General features: G+C 43.6%; 3 protein-coding genes across 9 annotated transcripts in view; all 3 read left to right on the top strand.

The window, feature by feature from the left end:
- The window catches only part of LOC114669151 (aldehyde dehydrogenase, mitochondrial-like), a 177,465-nt gene that overhangs the window by 44,278 nt on the left and 110,134 nt on the right, over positions 1–23,053 (top strand). The gene's annotated exons all lie outside the window — the stretch shown is intronic.
- The window catches only part of LOC114669145 (acyl-CoA dehydrogenase family member 10-like), a 195,828-nt gene that overhangs the window by 107,892 nt on the left and 64,883 nt on the right, over positions 1–23,053 (top strand). The window lies entirely within an intron of this gene.
- The window catches only part of mapkapk5 (MAPK activated protein kinase 5), a 177,495-nt gene continuing 158,279 nt past the window's right edge, over positions 3,838–23,053 (top strand). The window contains exons 1-7 of one of the 4 annotated variants that reach the window (XR_007933893.1): positions 3,839–4,585; positions 14,633–14,703; positions 21,039–21,114; positions 21,370–21,467; positions 21,618–21,726; positions 22,355–22,444; positions 22,560–22,655. Coding sequence is in view for 1 of the 4 variants with exons in the window: in XM_028825286.2 (XP_028681119.1) it covers positions 4,550–4,585 (36 nt within the window). In the remaining 3 variants the exon portion in view is untranslated. Of the gene's footprint in view, positions 4,586–14,629; positions 14,704–21,038; positions 21,115–21,369; positions 21,468–21,617; positions 21,727–22,354; positions 22,445–22,559; positions 22,656–23,053 lie in introns of all 4 variants that reach the window. The other 3 variants (XR_007933892.1, XR_007933894.1, XM_028825286.2) reach the window with 3 other exon arrangements.

Genomic DNA, 23,053 nt, shown 5'->3' with positions numbered 1-23,053 from the left:
GTTGGGTAGGTCAGTCGTTGGTATTTGTGGTTGGGGTAGGTCAGTCTAATAATTTAAACTCCAAAACTTAAGCAACTGGGGCGATTCCCCCATGGAGGCCAACACTAGAATGAGTGGGCTTTGGTTACATTGATATAGTCTGATGGCCAGAAACCCCTCCTAAGGAGAGAGGTAAAGAAGTCAGTTAGTCATTTACCAACCCGCCATATCCTAACATAGGGTCATGGGGGTCTGTGGGAGCCAATCCCAGCCAACACAGGGTGCAAGGCAGGAACAAATCCCGGGAAGGGCGCCAGCCTATTGCAGGACACACACACACACACACTAGGTACTGCTGTCCGTTTAGTACACAAGTACCGAATTTAACACCAAGAAGGCAGGAGAGTCCAAAATAAGTTGCCTTTGATAACAAAGTTGCATACGAGAAGGAAGATCACAGGGAGAACGCTAAATGCAAATAAAATGGAAGCACAAAAACCGCCTTTACTAGGCAGAATGGTTCATCTCCTTTGCCTCCTGGTTTCCCTTTTTCTTTCAACCCATGTCTCATAATTTCAGTTAGTTGAACCATCAAACTTTCCACTTGTATCCAGACTCCTCGTCCTCCTCTATCTGTGAGGGGCTTTCAGGATGTGTGCCGCCAGCTAACAGTGTTGAGACCCCACTTCCAGCAGATCTGCATGCCTCCTATCAGTCAGGGGATCCTCGGGCCTCCTGCTGACTGGCACTAATATAATAATAATAATTCACATTTATATCGCTTTTCTCGCTACTCGAAGCACTCTACGGGGATGCAAACCTTTGCTACCCCTGCTGAGGATCAGGTATTCTTGTCACCTGATGTCACTTATCAGTCAGGGTGTCCTGAGGTCTCCTGCCCATCTGTCTGTCTGTCCTCACTCTCTGGCTGGGGTGCCTGTATATTACATTTACAGGAACACCAAACAGTTGTTAATAATGGAGGCTTGCAGAACGTCAACAGCTTCAGTGGTGACAGTTTGGTGTAGGCTGACCATTGGTTTGAGAGAGTTCAGGTTAGGAACATCCTACTCATTACTGATGGCATCGGAGAGTGGGGATGTGTTGCTTTTTGATTGGCACGCACAAGTGAGAATTTCTCGACTCTGTACAGGTTACGATAACAACCTTGTAATCGAACACTCCAACCTCTAGTCCTTGAACTGCATTTTATATATATATATATAAAAAAAAAAAAGGGTCACCCCATCGAGGTCACTTCAACGTCCTTCACTGCCAACCAATGTCACCGCGGCCCTTTTCCTGACAGACTGGGTTTGTTCTTGTGTGTGGTTGGGGAAGCCTGCACTTCCAATCCTTTGGTCAGGTAAACGAGCAATCAGCCCGTGCAACGTGCTTCACTATCAGCAGAGGTTGCCACGCTGTTTGTTTTTTTTCTGTCACTGTGCTTCTCCCGTCTGCCAGGACACATGGCTACGTTGTCGTTTATCATGAGAAGGATCCAGAGCCTAATTATGGGGTGGGTGGGAGTTCTCCAGTCACGTTACACGTGTCCTGTCAAAAGCTCACAAGTAAGACCGAGATCTGGGCTCAAGGCCCAGTTGCTTGCAAGTTTTTATATACAATACTAGCTGTACTACCCGTCTAAGATGGGTTGAAATTAACTGAAAGTAGCCAACAGAGTGAATGTTTGCAGTGCTGCATCTATTGCAATCAGTAGTAAAAATCATTACTACAAATGTTTGTACTGTGCCAACTGTTGGAATGACAAATGTAATGCATGTCTAAGTTAAAAGCCATTTGGTACAGGATTCGTAAAAGCAGTGTTTAATGTTTGATGTGCCGTCTGTTGGAATGACTAATGCAATGCATGTCTCCGTTAAAAGCCATTTGGTACGGGATTCATAACAGCAGTGTTAGTGTTTGTTGTGCCGTCTGTTGGGATGACTAATGCAATGCCTATGTCTCTGTTTATGCCATTTGGTATGGGATTCTTAAGAGCAGTGTTATTGTTTGTGATTTGATCTCTGTACCAAGTTGGAGCAGAGAACTGGACATTCTTTAGGAAGAACCTGGATGAGATATTGAGAGAGCGTAACTATTTGATAAATGAGCTTGATGGACTGAATAGTCTCCTCCTGTTTGTTACATTTCATATATCTCTGTTGAGAAAAGCCAAGCAAAATGATACCTTTTATTTGCTAACTGAAAAGATTACAATATGCAAGCTTTTGAGGCAACTCGGGCCCCTTCTTCAGGCAAGATGTATCATTTATCTTCATCTTGCTTGGAGAAGGGGCTTGAGTTGCCTCGAAAGCTTGCATATTGTAATCTTTTTAGTTGGCAAGTAAAAGGTGTCATTTTGCTTGGCTTTTCTCCACATTCATAATGGCTAACACGGTACAGCACCCTAGTACTATATATCTCTGTTGAAATGACATTCAGTGCATTTCATTACTATAAATATTTGATGTGCCAGCTGTTGGTATGACAGAGAGCAAATGGATGGATAAAAAGACACTTATAAATATTTGTGATGCACCATCTGTTGGAAATGACAAATGCACTGAAGTCTATTACTATGTATGTGATACACCTTGTGTTAGAATGACGTAAGTAACTGCAAATGAACAAACACACAAACGTCCTTTTGTTAAGATGGGTGGAAGTTAAGTTTGCAGTGCCCCCTGGTGCCTGTTGTAGCTAACATACAGCTGCATTTGCACTTTGTTTTTCTCTTTGTGTGTTGCATACTTTTTTGGCTAATGCCTTTATCCCAGTCGATTTACACCATTCTTGAAACAACTGGATTCATTTCCTTTGTTTTTCCAATTGGAGCACAATCAGGAGAAGTGACCACCTCTTGGCCACACAACCTCTGGGTTTGAAGTCCAAAGCCCTTAACTACTCCGTCACCCTCCAACAGCAGCTTATAAAGCCATTCTACGAGATGCCTGTTGACCGAGTACACCCCGAATTTAAAGTTGCGCTGCAGCTGCCAAAGGAAATAGAAGAGTTAAATGTTGACCGGCCTTACCCTCCGATTAAAGTTATTATTGAACGCTGCTGAATGTTTAATGGCACCTTTGAATTGTCAAAGTGAAAATCCTCTGCCAGGAGCGCCGTCCAGCTGGCACAAGTCCATGTGGCACGCCATGAAACCGCTGAACTTGAGAACAGAGACGGTTAAACCGATTCATCAGATAATCTATTATCTAATGGCCATACCTTTTGTAACAAAAGGAAAGCGGGGGTGGGGGGCGTAAAACGCAACACGGAAGACTTCGACAAAAACCACAAGATAAATGAAGATGTCATTGGGCCACCAAATGCCATAGGACATCAATAAACACCTAACAAAGCAATCCCAGCAGTTCATCTTGTAACGTTAACACTCGAGATCAAATTGAGATTTATGCAAAGTACATTATACAATCTTTCCTTCGGGTCTTCTTCAAATTAGGATGCAGCCATGTCTGAAAAGACGAAGAAAAAGGTGAACACGTTTATAAATTCCGTCAAATTCAGTCTGGGCCGCCGCCTTGCCGTTCGTAACAAGTCAGTGACGTCACAATCACGCGCTTTTTAACCACATCGGACCCCACACTAGAGGCGTTCTGCAGGGAACAGGGGAGGCGGGCGGTCAAGTCAGAGGGCTGTTAAGGCTGACTTGGTCGTGCCTGTTCAAAGAGTTAAATTGACGGGAAGCAGACAGCATGTATTTTCAGGAAAATATTATTTTACCTTTTTTTAACTACATATAACTTTACAGAGAAAAAAATCTATGTTTAATTTCATTTGTGACGGACTGAAAATTGTTGCTCTCACACCGGCGTGAGGCCGGCTAGTCCCCTGTGTGTGTGTTTGCATCCCGGTGTCTCCTGCGCTTCAGATCCCTTCAGGTTTTCGAGTCGTTTGGTGCTGCAGGCTGTGCCACCGTCGTAGTATTTTGCTGTTTTCTTGTTTTATTTTGTTTGTTTGTTCTTCTTGTCAGACATGAGTACCAAGAGGACGAGCTTCCCCCGCTAAGCACAGTCTGTCTAAGCCCCTTTCCAAGCCTCTTCCTCCTGTACTTTGCCCTGACAAAGCGCGGCCGCGGTGCGTTTGCTGCCTGCTTGGTCGCCACCTCGTCCCCCTCGTTACGCCAACTGATTACCCGCCTGTTCGGTTAGTCGGTGGGCCGGCCGGCCGGCCAGGAGGGAGGGAGTCCGCATCACCCCTCATCTAGAGATCTGAATCTCCTCTGCGGGGTCTCGTTTGCTTCTTCTCTCCCAACACCCAGCCGGGCTTCCTGCGGCTCTCCATGTTGGCGGCAGTGGCCGCCTCGCTGGCTGCACTCATCCGTTGGAGCCGCGGCGCTTTGCTGGCCAAACTGTCGGTCAGCTGGCAGGAGGGGGTTCGCCGCGTTACCGGAGTCATGGACTGTCGTCCTCTTTAGTAGTCACTTAGTCGCTGGGAAACGAGAAGATTTCCTCCGAGCAGGTCGGGTTGCTCCCAGTTGAACAGAGGCGGCGGAGGCACCTCGGGACACCGCATCACGCGAAGGCGGCGAGGGCAGCGAAGAAGAGCCATGTCGGAGGACAACAATGTGGACAGATTCATCAAGGTAGGCGACAAAGAGTCCGGGGAACGGGGGTTGTCGTTATAACGAGTTAAACTTAAAGTCCGGTTCATGCCTTAGAAAGCCCACTGCATGGCCATCTCTTCAATGCTGCTGGAGGAGAAGTATTGATCACCCGGTTAATTTCTGGTTATGCCTTTGGCAGTGCCAGTAATTGAAATAATTTGGTAAGGCGACTTCTTTTTGTTTTGGGCAGCACGGTGGCACAGTGGTAGCGCTGCTGCCTCGCAGTAAGGAGACCTGGGTTCGCTTTCCGGGTCCTCCCTGCATGGAGTTTGCATGTTCCACACCCAATCCCCTCCGTGTCTGCGTGGGTTTCCTCCCACAGTCTAAAGACATGCAGGTTAGGTGCATTGGCGATCCTAAATTGTTCCTAGTGTGGGCTTGGTGTGTGTGTGCGCCCTGCGGTGGGCTGGCGCCCTTCCTGGGATTTGTACCTGCCTTGCGCCCTGTGTTCGCTGGGATTGGCTCCAGCAGACCCCCGTACCCTGCGTTAATATATGGCGTGTTGGCAAATGACTTATTTTCTTTACCTTTCTCCTTAGGAGAGTTTTCTGGCCATTAGACTATATCAATGTAACCGAAGCCCACTCATGTTAGGATAAAGAATGCAACTTATTGATAATATAATGATTATAGGAATACAACCGCTTATACAGTCTGCTCCAGAATTTTTGGCAACTCGGTAAGATGACTAAAGGGAGGGTCCTTAATGTTTTGGTTTCTTATTTTAATCTCACACTGGGGGGGGGGGAAACACATTCTTATAAATTTACTTCAAATCTGTCATCATGAATAATTATTTTGAACAAAACCACAGGTGCCACTATTATTGGCACTGCTAGAAATTTTTATGAACAAAGTGTAACTGACGCTTTTTTTTTTTTTTTCCTTTTAATATGTGACTTTTTGTTTTTCAATGTGGGTAGGAGCTTTCACGCAGTAATCCATGACCTCCTGTGTCACTGCGGTGTAATTATGAGGTGGCCCGGGGGCCAAATCCCTTTATTTATTTATCAACATGGGAAGATATGTGAATGCACATTTCAAATGAGACAGAGAAGCGCGTTGAGCTTAATAAGTAAGAGAATGACTATGAAAAATAGCTGTTGCCTGAAAATGGTCGGGGCAGTGGTGAAAATGTTACCAGCTTCCCTGGAAGAGGACCCCAAGGGTATTGTGCACCCACAGGTCAGGTCAGTTTGGGGAGCAGGCACTGGTACAGTGTGTTGCCACACCCACCACATGACGAAACGGCTCGGGATCCTGGTTGGCAACCTTCCATCAAGACACGCGGTCCAGTCCCACCTTCCAGAAATGACCGGCTACCTGCCACAACCAGGTAATGTGCCTTGTTCGAGACTCCATGACCAGTCGCTCTTGACAGACAGTCAAACCAGCGGTACCCATGGATTCTCCGAAGAGACACAGGTACTGAAGGAGTTTCCAGTCACTGGATAGTGTCCATGTCTCACAAACTGGGAGCACCAAGACTCTAAAGACTTGGACCTTCGTCCTTTATAGAGATATCGGGAGCGCCACACACCCCTTTCCAGTGACCTCATGACCCCCCCATGCTCTCCCAGTCCGTCTACTGACTTCATAGGAAGAGTCACCAGAGACATGAATGTCACTGCTGAGGTAAGTAAACCTCTCAACAAGGTCGACACTCTCTCCGCAGACGGACACACTGCTGATGGCCATGCCCAAGAGGTCACTAAAGGTCTGGATCTTTGGTTTTTATCAGGACACTCACGAGCCCAGACACTCCCAGACTCCTCGCTCAGTCGATCACAGCATTGTCGGCAAAGTCAAGATCAGTTCATCTTTCTTAACCAAAAGATGCCACACAGCTTCTGGTGCACCCACATGTGGTTTAAAAACAATCCCTAAGGAGAAATGCAGACAAAAAGTGACATCCGGGGGTCATCAAATTTAGAAAACTACCATCAGACACCACCTCTGTGTCGATGTATTATTTGGAAGACATGCCAGAAAAAAAGACTTTTCTGTCCTTATAACCACAGACATCAGTGCCTGGAGTTTACTAAATGCTACTGGGACTTTGAGTGGATCTGTGGTCAGACGAAACAAAAATGGAGCTTTTTGATATCGAACACTAAGGGTAGTTTGGTGTAAAAAGAAAGGCAGACACACCGAAAAGAACCTGAACCCAACTGTCAAGTATGGTGGATGTTCTGTGATGGTGCAGGGTTGTTTTTCCTCCCATGTTCCTGGTAAGCGTGTTTGTGTATTTGACATCATGGAATTCATGAAATGCTAGGAGATTTGAAACTTCAATCTGCCAAGAAACTAAAACGGCAGGACGACGATCCAAAACATGTCTAAATCAACCAAAAAATGGTTAAAGGGACACACAGTCAAGCTTTCTATATGGCCGTTTCAGTCCATGGACCTAAACCTAATCGAAATCCTGTGGGGTGAGTTGAAGAGGAGGAGGGGGGCACAAGAGCACATTGAGGACCCCGGATGATGTGGAGAAATTCTGTAAAGAGGAACGCTAATCTGATTGCCTGCTCCGTATCCTCCATCCTTGTCAGATTAGATTATAAAAATGTCCCGGCAGGGTTGGGGGGGGTGGTTGGGGTTGTACAAAGCAGGGGTGCCAATCATGGTGGCTTTTGCTAAAAGTAAGCATTTCTTGGTGAGGAACTAATTTTTTTAATAATTTTTATTGCGCTTTATATTTAACAATCTCAAAGTGTTACAAAATAAGAATAAATTAACAAACAAGATAATCTATAAAAATAATTTAACAAAATGTCTTTCTAAAAAGATGATTTTTTTTCCCTCAAATTAAGTTTACTTCAGTTAAATGTTGGCTTTCTCTCTTTGTTTCATAGCAGTAGAGTGTTAGCCATAGATTGATACAGGAAAAAGTAGGGTGAAATGACACATTTTATTGGCCAACTAAATAGATTACAAATGCAAGCTTTCGAAGCAGCTAAGGCCCCTTCATCAGGCGTAGGTGTAACCTCATTGTTTCAGTGCGAGATCACCAAAAGTGTGGTGTTTTTTAAATGACCCTTTTTTTATTGTGTTCCTTGTGTGCCAATGATTGTGATTGGTCTCGTGGCCTGGAACCCCTACAGATTTTATTTTTTTCTCCAGCCTTCTGGAGTTTTTTTTTGTTTTTTTTGTCCACCCTGGCCATCGGACCTTACTCCTTTCTATGTTAACTAATGTTGTCTTATTTTAATTTCTTATTTTGTCTTTTATTTTTCTTCTCTTCATTATGTAAAGCACTTTGAGCTACTTTTTGTATGAAAATGTGCTATATAAATAAATGTTGTTGTTGTATATCCACATACAGTAGAAGACCAGACAGACAAACATACAAAAGCGGTTTACTGGCTATTTATAGTTTGAATTTATCTTGGCACAGATGAAACATTTTCACAATGCCAAGTCTTTAAGGGTGATGACTGGTGTTGAGTGCATTGTTGTTGTTGTTCCGAGTTCAAACGGAAGCCTTTTCTTGGGTTAGACTGCACTCATTCTCTTTGTGACGTGGTCCTTTTTCCATGGTTTGCTGTCATGGTGCCTCTCGCACCTTGCTGTTAGGCTTTTTGCTTTGTCCTCTGCCACTTCATAGGGAAAAGCGTTCATCTTTCTGGCCTAAGAGGGTAGGTGTACTGAAAAACTCCCTCCTTTAAGCAGCGGCTGCTTCTCAGATTTGGTTCAGTCTCCTGTATTGAGCTTGCCTTGGCAGAGGGTCTCTTAGAGTTAGTTCAGTGCGTCTAACTCCATGGAGGGGAGCTCCCCGGCCAGTGGCGGAGTAGTTCAGGACGTCCACGGTTTTGGGTACCTGGAGTCGGCAAAAATGTACCGACTCCTAATAAATTGAAATAGTAATGAAAAAAAAAAATACAGCAAGTTCAAAAGTCCAGCTGGATTTCTGCATCTCTGTTAAATCTGCTGTCCTATCGGAGTGCCTATCAAAAGTCCTAAACTGCACTCATACTGTATCGTCAAGACAATTAGTGTATATGCTTCATTTCTGTGGGTTTTTCTCCAAAGTAATGATTTATTTTGGCGCTTTGTCAACTGTGTGTGTGATTTTAAGTGACGTTTTCATACACCAAGTTAGTTTTAGGTGGAGTTGCCTTTAAAATGCTTAACCCTAAGCAAACTCTTTGCACAGCCCAAAACGAGTTCCTCCCGATAGTTTACTCTAATTTAGGGCCTGTTCCTCCTCAAAGAACTGGTGTAATTGAGTTACGTTTCTGGGCCTCTTTGCACAGACATGTTTCTTCAGTTCAGTCCACAGATTCAGGTCAGGGCTTTGTGATGGTCACTCCAATACTATTACATTATTGCCTACTTGGGGTCGTTCTCCTGTTTTAAGACCCCTTTGCATTGAAGCTTTAGCTTTCTGCCTGATGGCTTCCAGATAAAGTGAGGTCATCTATTTTAAGAAGTGCACCAGTCACTTTACTCCCACGACATCATGCTGCCTCCCCTTGTACTTCACAGTTGGGATTGGTGCTCTTTGCATTAAGAGCCTCGCCCTTCAGCCTCCAGATATCTCATTATGGCCAAGCAGTTCAATTTGTTTTGTCTGACCAGAGGGACCTCCTCCAAAAGCCTCCACCTGTGTCCTGCTGAGCAACTGCTAACTGTCCTCTAGTTTTGTTTATGTTGATTTTGGCATAATGGATTCTTTCTTGGTCAGCAGCCTCTTGTACCTTGGCTATGAGGTGATCTTTTAAAGGTGGCTGATGACCCTTTCTGTTCCTGATGCTTCAGCAGCTCCTTAGTGGTTGTCTTGGTTTTGTGTTCTTGATTCCTTCCTTGGATTTAATTTATGCCTCCATTCCTGAGCGACTTAAGGCCGGGTTTATACTTAACACGACATGTGCCCCAACAAGTGTTGTACTATTTTAATTCTGGAGGAATCCACCAGGTGGCAGTGCGAGAGATAATCGCGGTGAGAACAGGTTTCGGCTTTGTCGTGTTGTAAATTGCCTGGAACATCCATTGAATTCTGAGGACACTTTACCACAATATCTCTGTAAAGAATGGATGTTTAATGATTACATCCAGCAATCCAGGGACCAAGCATTGGGCTTAAGGCAGAAACAATCCCAGGATGGGGCATCAGCTCATCGCAAGGTGAATATAAGCACTCACATACACTGGCGTCATTTTAGTGTCACCACATCCCCAAACCCGAGTATCTTTAGAAGGAAACCAGAGCACACGGAGGAAACCCACCAGGAGAACATGCAAACTCCAGGCAGGGAACACCAGGGACACGACTCCCAGGAGACAACAGCGCCACTGTGCCGCCCCCACGTTTGTAATTATTATAAGTATTCATTATTTAAATGAAGTTAACGACTTATCTGTAAAATGTAATACACATAGTTTAACACCACGGTTTTCAAACTTTTTTGAACAAGTACCACTCTGCTAGGACCAGTAAACTGAAGTACCACTGTCAATGAATCGTTGATTTACACCCGTGTTGTTTTGAAGAAAAAGTCACTATAATGACTATAATTATGACGTTAAAGTGATATTAAACTAATTAAGGAAATGGGTGCCCACGCTAATAAAAGCTGGCTTGGAGTCTTCCACGCATTTACAGTAGTATACTTATACTATATATGATTACATGCAACATATTGACATTCTAGCAACATCGATTCGTGGAAAATAAAGGACCACACGAGTACCACTTGGCATGACTTGAAGTACCACCGTTTGAAAACCGTGGGTTTAACACATTTCATCATGAAAGTGATATCAAATATAAATCTGAGGATTTCAAATGTGCAGAGAGCTGGAATATCATACATGTAATGTGTTCTGTGTGTCTTGATTGCTGTCGTAAGTTCAGGAGGAAGCCCCAGAAGCTTATAGCGATTTAACAGCTGGGTCGGTTTTAAGATGACGTTTATGACGGTTTACTTTAATTATAAACTACAAGGTTAAAGAGGACATTTCGACATTTAAGCCAAAATACACCTGTTCATCTTGTTCTTAATTTTTCTTTCCCTGTGCCTCAAATACGCCGCCGTACATTCTGTTGCTGTTGTGAAGCTGCAAAACAATAAAAAGACGGCATATAAGATGGTATGTGAGACCTTTAAAATGTATCGTGCCATTACATTGGGAATATGTGACACTTGAATATAAAAGCGCCACAAATGCATTTGTATATCGGCATTTTGCTTCACTACATCGAAATGCGCACATCAATCCCGGAAGATCGGCAAAGCGGCTTTCTGTCACATGTAGATAGTAAATGGAGACTGTGACATCACATTCCGAATTTTATTGCACTGCCCCCAAGCCCAGCCCGACTTTTTGCTGGTACTGCAACTCTCATTTAATTTCTGAGGACACAAATAAGCCCGCGATTCTCTAGAGAATCGTAAATCCAAGAATGGCAATCAGTTTCTGTTCCGTCCGATATTTAGATGGATGACATATCATGGAGGGTGTATGTGTCTGGGGAAATGTCATTTAATTCAATAAGCATATCTGTACTAAAGCGGTTTCGTTTTGTGGAGACGTGATTTTGTTGCCTTTGCTGACACCGACTGCTGGCAGAGTGGAGCACAGCAAGTTTAGTTTACAGGTTGTGGTGTTCGTGTGCCAGCAACTGCGTCTGGGAAGCTGCTGGGTTTGAGTCTGTGACCGTTATGTGATCTATATTACTGGCACAGTGGATTAGAGCAAGTGTAGTGTACAGGTTGTGTTGTTTGGGCACCACCTACTGACTCTGGGAAGCCGCTGCGTTTGACTCTGGGGCGTGCACCACGGCGCAGTATGTATGCACCTCGGTGGGAAGCTGCTGCGTGATGAAATATCATGGAGGGTATATGCGGTGGTGTGGGCGGTCGCGTCCGGGTAGCTGTACAACCTGGCATGCACGCTTTACCATGCCTACGACCTGTGAACTAAACCTGAGGTAAAGTTTCCATTTAACCCTTTAACCGCCAACTCCCTAAATATTCCCCACGCCAGGCGAAATCTGAACAATTTTCGTTTTTTTACTTTTTTACATTTTTTTTACATTTTTTACATTTATTCAATCAGTATTGACCACTAAATGTTGTGCAAGTTGCCAGTGTATACACGAAATCTATAAATGTAACCTGAATTCTCAGCTAAGCAAAACATCTTGATACCAAACCGTGCCCTTTTCAATTGTAGATACTGTCGAAACTGTAAGCGGCCCTTCCACGACAATAAACTTTCATCAACTGCAACTGACGGTCCTGGCATGTAGGGCAACTGAAATGCTTCAAATAAATGATCAATCAAAGGACGTAGCTTGAACAAGTGGTCGCGGTTTGGATCTTTCTTATCTGGCTCATTTCTGTTGTCATTCAAATGAAAGAATTTCAGCAGCAAAGAGAATCGGTTACGTGTCATGACAGCTGCAAAAATAGGTGTTGCATACATAGGATCTGTAGACCAGTACATCTCAATATCTGGTTTTCTGATTATTCCCATCAACATCAAAATCCCAATGAATTTTTTCATTTCGTTTTCATCAGTGTCAAACCAAGCACGAACACGGGAATGTGGAGGTAAATTGGGATTTTTCTCAATAAACTGTGCTGCATACAGATTTGTCTGATGAACAAAATGTCTGATCAAATCAGGTGACACAAACAGCTCATAAAACTGCTCAGCAGTGTAATTGTTTACATCAACAATAAAGCCACACGTTCCCTCAAACAAATGCAGAAAAGGTAGTTCACCACGGGCAGCAGCCCAGCTGAGATGCTGGGGATACACCCACTCAGCGCTGTCATCCGATGCGTCTTCATTCACAGTATCATGCAGCGCACGTTGCTGCTCATCACTGTCGCTAAAATCTTCTTCAGAACTGCTACAATCATGATCAGAACTGTCCAAAATCGCCTGCAAAGCCTCACTTGAAGTCCGTTTACGTTTCGCCATATTCACAGCTGTTACATGCGAATCACGTCACATGACCGGCCAAAACAACCACAGACTTGTCGAAATACAACGTAGTAATAATACCCACGCCAAACCGTCAGTTATACTACTTGCCAGGCATTCATATAACCACAGGCAAATGTGCCGGATAATTCCGGCAGTATGGCGTTAGCAATAAAACAACGGTGCCGGATATATCCGGCAGAGGGCGGTTAAGGGGTTAATTCAATAACCCTATTTGAACTAAAGCGGTTTCTTTGTGTGGGCGCCTTGGTTCATTGTTTTTATCCATACGGGCTCGTTTACAGGTCATAGCCATATGGGCTCGTGTTTGTATTACTGATCGTTGAGCTCCCTCCATTTGGATACGTGCCTCCTTTGCCTGTGCTGTGTCAAAAGCGTGTTGTGGGCGCGCTCGTTCATTGTGTTTATCCATACGGGCTCGTTTTGTATTTCTGTTAGTTGAGCTCTTTCATTGTGGAGCCGTGATGTCTTTGCTTCTGGTGTGTGTGAAGCGCGTTGTGGGAGCCTCCAGGCACAGTGGAGTAGAGCAAGTGTAGTTTACAGGTTGTGTTGTTTGGGCGCCACCTACTGACTCTGGGAAGCCGCTGCGTTTGACTCTGGGGCGCCATGCCGCAGTGCGCATGCGCTTCGGTGCGTCCACCGCGTCCACTGTGCATAAATCAACTGTCGTTTAGTAATATAGATACTGTGAGGATGCGTCAAATGAGCACTAGGAACCTGTGGCAGCCATGATGCGTACGCCTTCTGTGTGTGAAGTATAAACCGGCCCCTTGGAGTGATTGTACGGTAGCTTGTGGTGCCTTGAACCTTCTTAGAGCTGGCTCCTGAGGAGTAACTCGATTTGGAAAGGTCCACAATTTTTCTCCAAGGGTCTTGACTCCGTTCTTTTGAATTTCCCCATTGTCTTAACCAAAAGAAGGCTCTGGATTTATGGTTAGGGCCTTGTATACACCCACCGGTGTCTCGGTTAACCAATAACTATCACTGTTATCAACTTGGAAGCTGCTAAAAGTAATTACATGAATTACTGAAATCATCCATTCTATTCTGTGCGACAGCAGCCTTTGAGAATGGAGACTTGTGTCAGATATTCAGTGGGTCACGTTAGTTAAAAGCTTCTATGAATCTGTCTCCTCATCACTGTTTGGGAGGAGATCTCTTATGGAAATGAAGTAGATGCACTGACTTCGCACAAGAATCGTGCTTTGTAATGTGATGTGTGTGTCTTTAGGGAAATTTTGGGTGGGAAGGTTTTCAGCCAAGGTTTATGTAGACCAAGCCTCAAGTGCATATTTATGGACCCCAAGGGAACCCCCAACTCCTCTCCAAGCCAGTGCCAAAACACCCAGGGGCTAAGAAGTTACGCCAAGTCTAAAAACGTTATGAGATGCAGCAAGACACTGACCAAGGGTGGTAAGCCTCAGATTCACATAAATCCAAAAAACACTCCTGCTACCGGCTACCCAGCATTGGCTTGTCCGTTTGCTCATTAAACATTGTGCCCCCTTAACCACATGGGCATAAAACACAGAACTGCCAGGCCTAACAAAGAAGGGGGGGGGGGGGGGTGTGCAATTTGGTGGTTAGCCAATTGGTGTGCCCACCTACACATCTGGTTCTAGAAGAATTTGGGATTACTGTTACTGCAGGGTTAGCTGCCGTGAACTTTGTGTGAGCTGCTTACCTTATAGTGGAAAGTGACCATCCATCTAGGACCATGAAAACTGCACAGTGGTACAGTTTCAAACTATGAGGGTTGGTAGAGAAGCCACACAGAAGAGCAGTGTGGTCAGACTTGTGTTGTTCTTGGTTATCAAGATACCAATGTTGGCACACTAAGCCCTGCTCATGAGCCGGCCGGTCGTCTTTGGGTGCATGTTTGTGTAGCTGTTAGCTTGCAAAATGTCATCGGCCTGATCTTCATTATGGGGTTTCATTTGCTGCCTGCGTTCTTGCTTTCATTGCCACCTTGTTTCTTCTCCTTGCACCAGTGTTGTGTTGCTCTTCTAATATGGATGTACACATGAAGTCAGCAATTATTTTGTTTCTCTTTTGCGCAAGGAGACCTCCATCTTAGAGGAGTACAACATCAACTGGACACAGAAGCTGGGTGCTGGGATCAGTGGGCCTGTCAGGTAAGGGAGAGCAACCTGCTGCCCGGGAGTGTGACGTCATTCTTTAGCAGTGCGCCTTGTGGATTTGTTATTGTTGTTTGTTAAAGTGATACTACTGCTTTATAACTATTTCTTTACATGCTTCCATAGTTTTTAGCCACTGCTTTTACAATGTGTTTTTTTACGTTTACTTATTTGATTGACATCTTTATTCAAGCAGGGTTCATATGGGTACTGAAAAACCTGGAAAGTGATGAAAAATGAACAAGCCAAAATGCAGTACTAAAAAGTCTTTGAAATTCTACGTAACATTTTAATTTGAATTCCAATAGTTACATGTCAAGGTATAAAACGGGGGTCTCAAACTCCTGACCTGGAGGACTGCAGTGGCTGTAGGTTTTCATTCTAACCCTATTCTTAATTAGTGACCAGTTATTGCTGCTAAATTAGCTTCTTTTGAGTTCATTTTAATTGACTTGTTTTTTTAAGATTTGTTCCTCTGAATTGCTTCATTTCTTTCCTTAACACTAGAATTACCAGAGCCTACGAAAAAACTCGTAGATCCGTCCCACCTTAAATCGCTTTGCACTTCTCCGTCAGCGTCTTTTGTCCTGTAAATGTGTGGATAAGCAGCAAACGGCAAGCAGCCTGCTATCACATCCCCCCACCCACACAGTTTTCTCAGCTCAAGTCTGTTTACATGTGTGTCAGTTGCTTAGAGTTGTATAGAGTGAGAAGTAATAATAATTATACAGAGTGAGAAGTCAAGCAAAATGACACCTTTTATAACTACTATATCGTTATTTGGAACACTTGCATTTCATGTGTGTTCTGTGTCTACAACATTCTATGTAAACACATCGTTAAAACAGAAACTTTTTCATGTTTTAGTAATAATTGACAAAATGTAGACATGAAGTGTTTAATGTGTGAAGCCTGAATTCCAAATATCAAAAATGCTTTCACAAAAGGTACAAATATAACAGAACAAGTGCGTTTCTATTCAAGAATACAACTACAGAAAAAGAACCCGCGTTAGGGTGCGACATTGACACGCCTTTGCTACGACCGCTTCGGTGGCGCGACGGTATCAACTGTTGACTGGTAATCAAAACTTCACGGGTTCAATCCCAGACGAGTCCGTTTTGAGAAGTGAGCTGCTCGTATTCTTACTATTTTAGAATAAAAACATACATTTGATTTGAGTCTGTAACAACCGGTGTAATTTATGATACTTGGAAAGGTTAGCTTTGTTTTTTTTAATTTAGTTTTATTCTCTCAGCCGTGTTCACGATCCCAACCAAACCCCGCATACAGTGCTGTTTTCACATAGACGCACTATAACAGGTCAACTCGGATCATGATAACGGTTCTACATCGGAGCAAGAATGCACTTTTGCCATCGCTGTACTTTGTACATGGGAAGCTCTGCACTCTACTTGTGACTTAACGCTGTAGGAAGTAAGTAAATAACTCAAGGTAAATAACATTTGATCTCGCTCTTATGTAAGTAACATAAATGTTGTTTTGGGCACATGCACCGTCCGTACATACACCGTCCTTTGTATGTAAGAGCCAGATCGAATGTTATTTACCTTTGTTTATTTACTTACTTCCTACAGCGTAAAGTCACAAGTAGAGTGCAGAGCTTCCCATGTACATGTACAAAGTACAGCGATGGCAAAAGTGCATTCTTGCTCCAATGTAGAACCGTTGTCATGATCCAAGTTGACCTGTTATAGCGCGTCTATGTGAAAACAGCACTGTATGCGGGGTTTGGTTGGGATCGTGAATGCGGCTAAGAGAATTGGGGTGGGGGGGGGGGAGGGAGCTAACCTTTCCAAGTATCATAAATTACACCGGCTGTTTCAGACTCAATCAAATGTTTTTATTCTAAAATAGTAAGAATACGAGCAGCTTCCTTCTCAAAATGGACTTGTCCGGGATCGAACCCGTGAAGTTTTGATTACCAGTCAACCGTTGATAACATTGCGCGACCGATGCAGTCATAGCAAATGCGTGTCAGTGTCGCACCCTAACACGGGTTCTTTTTCTGCAGTTATATTTTTGAATAAAAGCGCATTTGTTCTGTTATATTTGTACCTTTTGTGAAAGTGTTTCTTTGATATTTGGAATTCAGGCTTCACACAGTATACACTTCATGTCTACATTTTGTCAACTATTACTAAAACATGAAAAACGTTTGTTTTAACGATGTGTTCACATAGATCGTTGTAGACACGGAACACACATGAAATGCAAGTGTTCCAAATAACGATATAGTATTTATAAAAGGTCGCATTTTGCTTGACTTCTCACTCTATACAACTCTAAGCAACTAACACGCAGGTAAACAGACTTGAGCTGAGAAAACTGTGCGGGGTGGCGGGATGTTATAGCAGGCTGTTTGCTGCTTATCCACTCATTTACAGGACAAAAGACGCTGACGGAGAAGTGCGAAGCGATTTAAGGTGGGACGGATCTAAGAGTTTTTTCGTAGGCTTTGGTAATTCTAGTGTTAAATGGCCCCCAAACAGAATTGAAATGTGAAGTGAGTGAGCCAACAGAAGACCAACTGACTGACTCTGGGCCTCAAACTCCAACCAGTTGCTTCATTAGGCACCGATTCTTGTTGTAAATTAAACCCGTTCTTTAATTTCATGGCCTGTTGCTGCTTTTATTGTACAGTAGCAGACATTTCAAAAAATGTTGATTTTTTTCTTTTCTAAGAGAGCTGCTACACCTTCGTCTTTCTTTTATTTTCAAATATTGTTGTTAATAGGTTGAGCTCTGAATGCAGAGACTGCCTTTTCTTATGAAGCGTATCATTTGGACACCTGGTGTGTTCTTGATTTATTCTAGTAATTTCGTTGATTAGCTCGGATACCTTTTGGTTTTCAATTAATTTTTTTGGGAAAGATATGAGATAATCTGACTTAAGAAGGCCCTCAGAGTTTCCCAGACTGTTCCTGCAGGTATCTTTCACGTGGATGTTAGAGATTGCATTGAGTAAGTAAAGCTGGAAAAAATATTGGTTAGTGTGTTTTCATTTAAGGCTGTAAAGCAAAATATATGGGACTACTTTGAAGGGGGGGGGGGGGGGGGGGTTTCTTTTTCTATACCCACTGTATATAAATAATACATAACTGTGCTGTTACTGTGGGTGAATAGCATGAACTTCAATGTCAGAGTTTGTAAGTGGTCAGCAATTTAAAATGGGCCAGGTGTTTGACTACCTGTCTGATCTGATTAGGTTCTTGTAAATTTGCTGTTGGTATTCAGAAGTGGAGTGTACATTAGAATACTTTTGACGAGAACAGGCCATTCAGCCCAACAAAGCTCGCCAGTCCTATCCACTTATTTCATCCAATAAAATAAGTCGAGTTTTGAAAGTCCCTAAATTCTTACTGTCTACCACACTACTTGGTCGCTTATTCCAAGTGTCTATTGTTCTTTGTGTAAAGAAAAACTTCCTAATGTTTGTGCGAAATTTACCCTTAAGTTTCTAACTGTGTCCCCGTGTTCTTGATGAACTCATAATTTTAAACACCTCAATCATGTCACCGCTTAATTTTCTTTTGCTTAAACTGTTCAGGCTTAGCTCTTTTAATCTTTCCTCATAACTCATCCCCTGTAGGCCTGGACTCCACCTAGTTGCTCTTCTCTGGACCTTCTCTAGCGCTGCTGTGTCCTTTTTGTAGCCTGGAGACCAAAACTGCACACAGGACTCCAGATGAGGCCTCACCAGTGTGATGTAAAGGTTGAGCAGAACCTCCTGTGACTTGTACTCCACATATCAAGGCGCTATATAACCTGACATTCTGCTAGCCGCCTTAATGGCTTCTGAACACTGTCTGGAAGTTGATAGCTTAAAGTCCACTACAACTCCTAAATCCTTCTCCTAAGATGGACTCTCGATTTTCTGACCCTCCATTGTGTATTCAAACATTTTTACTTCCTATGTGTAATACTTTACATTTACTGACATTAAATTTCCTCTCCCACAAATCTGCCCAAGCCTGTATGCTATCCAAGTCCTTCTGTAATGATATAACTGATTCCAAATTATCTGCTAATCCACCTATCTTGGTATCATCTGCAAACTTAGCCAGCGTGTTATTAGTATTCCTATCTAAATCATTCATATATATTAAAAATGGCAGCGGCCCCAGCACTGCCCCCTGCTGCTCACCACTCTTAACATCGGCCAATTCTGATGAGGTTCCTCGCACCATCACCCTCTGCTTCCTGTGTCTGAGCCAGTTCTGCACCCATCTACACACCACATCCTAAACTCCCACTTCTTTTAATTTGATGCCCAACCTCTCATGTGGCACCTTATAAAATGCTTTCTGAAAGTCAAGATAAATTATCTGCTCCACTTTGGTCGTATCCTTTTGTTGCTTCCTCGTAGAATTCCAGCCTGTTAGTAAAACACGACCTCCGTCTTCTGAACCCATGCTGACTGTTAAGAATAACTCCTGTCCTTGGCAGGTGTTGCTCAATCTTATCCTTAATAATTCCTGCCATTAATTTTCCTGTGATGCATGTTCAGCTTACTGGCCTATAGTTGCTTGGATGTGCCCAGTCACCCTTTCTTTTATAATGGGATGACATTTGCCATTTCTCAGGCCTTCGGAATCTCTCCAGTGCGCAGTGACTTCCTAAAAACGTGTGTCAAGGGTTTATATCTGTACTCACTAGCCTCCTTAAGAACTCGAGAGTGAATGTTATCTGGTCCTGGTGATTTGTTTGATTTCATCTTATTTAATCTGAGCAGCTCTTCTCTCCCTCTATAATTTCCAAATCCCTCAATACCTCCTTAGTAGACCCTGTTACTGCTCTGAGGTTATCCACTTGCTCGCTTGTAAACACCTCCAGAAAAATGTAAGTTTAGGGCATTCGCTATTTCACTGTCTGTATCTTTTATTCCCCTTTACTATTTCTGATGCACTTGACCTCCTCCTTGACTGTTGTTTTACTACTAAAATACTGAAAGAATCTCGTAGGGTCTTCTTTCGCCTTATCTGCTATTACTGTCCAACTCTCTTTTAGCCTCCCTGATACCCTTCTTAATGGTTGCCCTCATGTTCCTCATACGCCCTATGATGTAAAGTAGTCCTGGATTTGTGGTTTTATTGGTAATTGAAAAGTTGTAAAAAGTCCATAAATCTGAAATGTACTGATGTGTGAAAACTCTGTCCAAGGCGACCTACAGCATTTGAGGTACAACAGGTTCCCTTTCTTTTGTTTTGGCCAGTTGGTGCACAGGCAGTTGAAGTTACTTGCTCAGGGTCACCCAGCACAGTCAGCAATGGTATTTGAACCCCCAACCTCATTTTTTTTTTTTTATTGAAGTTTAAAACCTTGAACAGTTCACCGCACTGCCTTATGGTTTAAGTCGGGGGTGGCAAACTGTTGTCCTGGAGGGCCGCAGTGGCTGCAGGTTTTCATTCTAACCCTTTTCCTAATCAGTGACCAGTTTTCACTGCTAATTAACTTTTTTCCCTTCATTCTAATAGCTCTGTTTTTAAGGATTCAATGCTCTGAATTATTTTCTTCATTAAATGACAGCCAAACAGAAATCCAATGTGAAACAAGTCAACAGTTGACCAGTTAAATTGGGGCTTCAAAACTCCAACTAATTTCATTCCAACCAGTTTCTTAATGAGAAGCCAATTCTTGCTGTTAAACTCGTTATTTAATTCTATGGCTTGCTTCTGCTCTCATTCTGCCATAGCAGACATTTCCATAACTGTTGATTTTCTGTTTTTTTCTAAGAACATTGTCAAAATGTTTTGGTGACCTGAGAGATCAACCTTACTGAGACCTCCACCTTTCTTTATTTTCACATATTGTATGATGGCCATGGGGTGAGCTGTTCATGTGGCACCTTGTTTTGTATCTCATTATTGTTTGGCAGCTAATTAAAGAAAAAGAAACAACTAAGGGGCCTGAATCAAGTTAATTAAAATGAAGGCAATAGAAGTTAATTAGCAGCAAAAACTAATGAAGAAGATGGTTAGAATGAAAACCTGCAGCCACTGCGGCCCTCCAGGACTGGAGTTTGACACCCCTGGTTTAAGTAATGCTGTTTATGAAAGGTCTTTAACTTTATGGCATAGGAGTATAAAAGGCACGATATAAAATATTTAATCCTTGCTTTCATTAAGTGATTGGAGATGCTTTGATGAAGACACTCTCTGAGAGGTACTGTAGAAGTGTCCCAATGAGGCACCAGCGTGGCCCACCGGGGCTCACACAGTCTGCTTGAATGTTCTGTTGGCACTGCAGCGCTCAGGCCAGCCCTCGCCGTATGTCTTGACTTTTATTCCTTGTCTTTTGTATCTCGTCAGGGTTTGCGTGAAGAAGTCAACGCAGGAGCGGTTTGCACTCAAGATCCTCATCGACCGGCCCAAAGCCCGTAATGAGGTACAACTTTAAAGCATTTTCCGAGTCAGCCTGCAGAGCGAGCTGTGTGCTGCTGTGGCCTCCTTTTACTTAAGTGTTGTCCTGTTGACTGGCATACGAGATGGTCGGGTGGTCCACTTGATCATTCCGTCCAGATTTCTTAAAATGAACATGGGCTGCCATCTTTGTTTCTCGTAGTAAATGACGAGTTTCTGTTGTCACAGGCCTCTGCTTGTGGGGTTTGGCTCATTCCAAATGTTGTTTCTTCATTCATAGGTACGACTCCACATGATGTGTGCAATTCATCCAAACATCGTACAGATTGTGGAAGTCTACGCCAACAGCGTGCAATTCCCTCACGAGTCCAGTCCACGGTAGTGTATCCTTCTGGCTTAGGACCCTCTTCATTTCATGTAGGTGGAACTCTCCGGTGCTGCCTTGTTGGCCAGCTCACCAGGCCCTTACCCGGAGATGTCCCCTCACCTTGTTGTCCAGGGGTGACCAGTGTGTTTTCTCCGCTCCAGGGCCCGGCTGCTTATCGTGATGGAGATGATGGAAGGTGGAGAGCTGTTTCACAGAATCAGCCAACACAGACACTTTACAGAAAAAATGGCCAGCCAAGTAACCAAACAGGTGAGTAGGTGGTGGAGTGTCCTGAGGCACGCAGAGTTAAGACTTTGATCAGCATGTGCCCATCCATCCTGCTGTGCCCACTTGGTGGCATTCCTGCTCATTCTCCTGTACTTCTCCACATTAGGGTTTGTGGGGTTCTTAAGATGGTCCGTTGCTCATTGTCACTTCGGGGTACCCTCGACCCTTTGAAGAAAATGTGCAGGGAATCTCAGATGGCACTCTTGAATATTTTTATAGTGCCTTTTTCAGTAAGCTAGGCTGGTCTGCAGAGCTACTTTATCCACTCTTTGACTGGGGTGTTTGTGAGTCCACTGTGAGTGAATCTTTTGGACTGGTGTAAGAGTCCACGTGCAGATAAACAGAATGGCAGGCACCTCGGCTGGATGTCCACATGGACATGGGAGACTATCATTAGTGCAGAGGTGATGCTGATGGCCTGAGTTTGCCCCTGACTTCTGCTGTGTCAGGATGAATGGTCCATGAGAGAGCTGAGCAATCCTTTGCTGGTGACAAGGGGGGCGTGTCTTCCAATTTAATGAGGACCAGCCTGCACCCTGATGCCCTTGTGGCATCTATAGACAGATGCGTACCCCTCTGCCATCACAGTCTCTCTTCTTGATGCCCACAGATTGCTCAGGCTCTCCAGCACTGTCACTCACTAAACATCGCTCACAGAGACCTCAAGCCCGAGAACCTGCTCTTCAAAGACAATTCTTTGGTAAGCGAGAGACCGCTGTCACCATCTGACCAATTTGGAACGGATTTGCTGCTGCAGAACATGGCATCCAACCCTCTCCCCATCTTACACTTTCTTTTTCTTCTTTCTTGAACAGGATGCTCCGGTTAAGCTCTGTGATTTTGGGTTTGCCAAAATTGACCAGGGTGACTTGATGACACCCCAGTTCACGCCTTACTACGTAGCACCTCAGGTAAGTGTTAATGTCATTTGTCTATCACTGTCTCGATATTCTTTCTTCACCAAAAAATAAGAAGTGGCATGTTGAGTGGTTTTCCGATGTTGCAGAATTTGTATAATTGTGCCTGAAAGTTTGTGAACCCTTTAGAATTTTCTATATTTCTGCATACATATGACCTAAAACATCATCAGATTTTCACTCAAGTCCTAAAAGTAGATGAAGAGAAACCAGTTAAACAAATGAGACAAAAATGTTATACTTGGTCATTTATTTGAGGAAAATGATTGAATATTACATATTTGTGAGTGGCAAAAGTATGTGAAGCTCTAGGATTAGCAGTTAGTTTGAAGGTGAAATTCGAGTCTGGTGTTTTCAATCAATTGGATGACAATCAGGTGTGAGTGGGCACC

Source organism: Erpetoichthys calabaricus, chromosome 18 (assembly GCF_900747795.2).
Source record: "Erpetoichthys calabaricus chromosome 18, fErpCal1.3, whole genome shotgun sequence".
In the NCBI taxonomy this organism is placed as follows: Eukaryota; Metazoa; Chordata; class Cladistia; order Polypteriformes; family Polypteridae; genus Erpetoichthys; species Erpetoichthys calabaricus.
The sequence above is the reverse complement of the archived record's forward strand: the minus strand, read 5'-3'. Positions and strand labels throughout refer to the sequence as shown.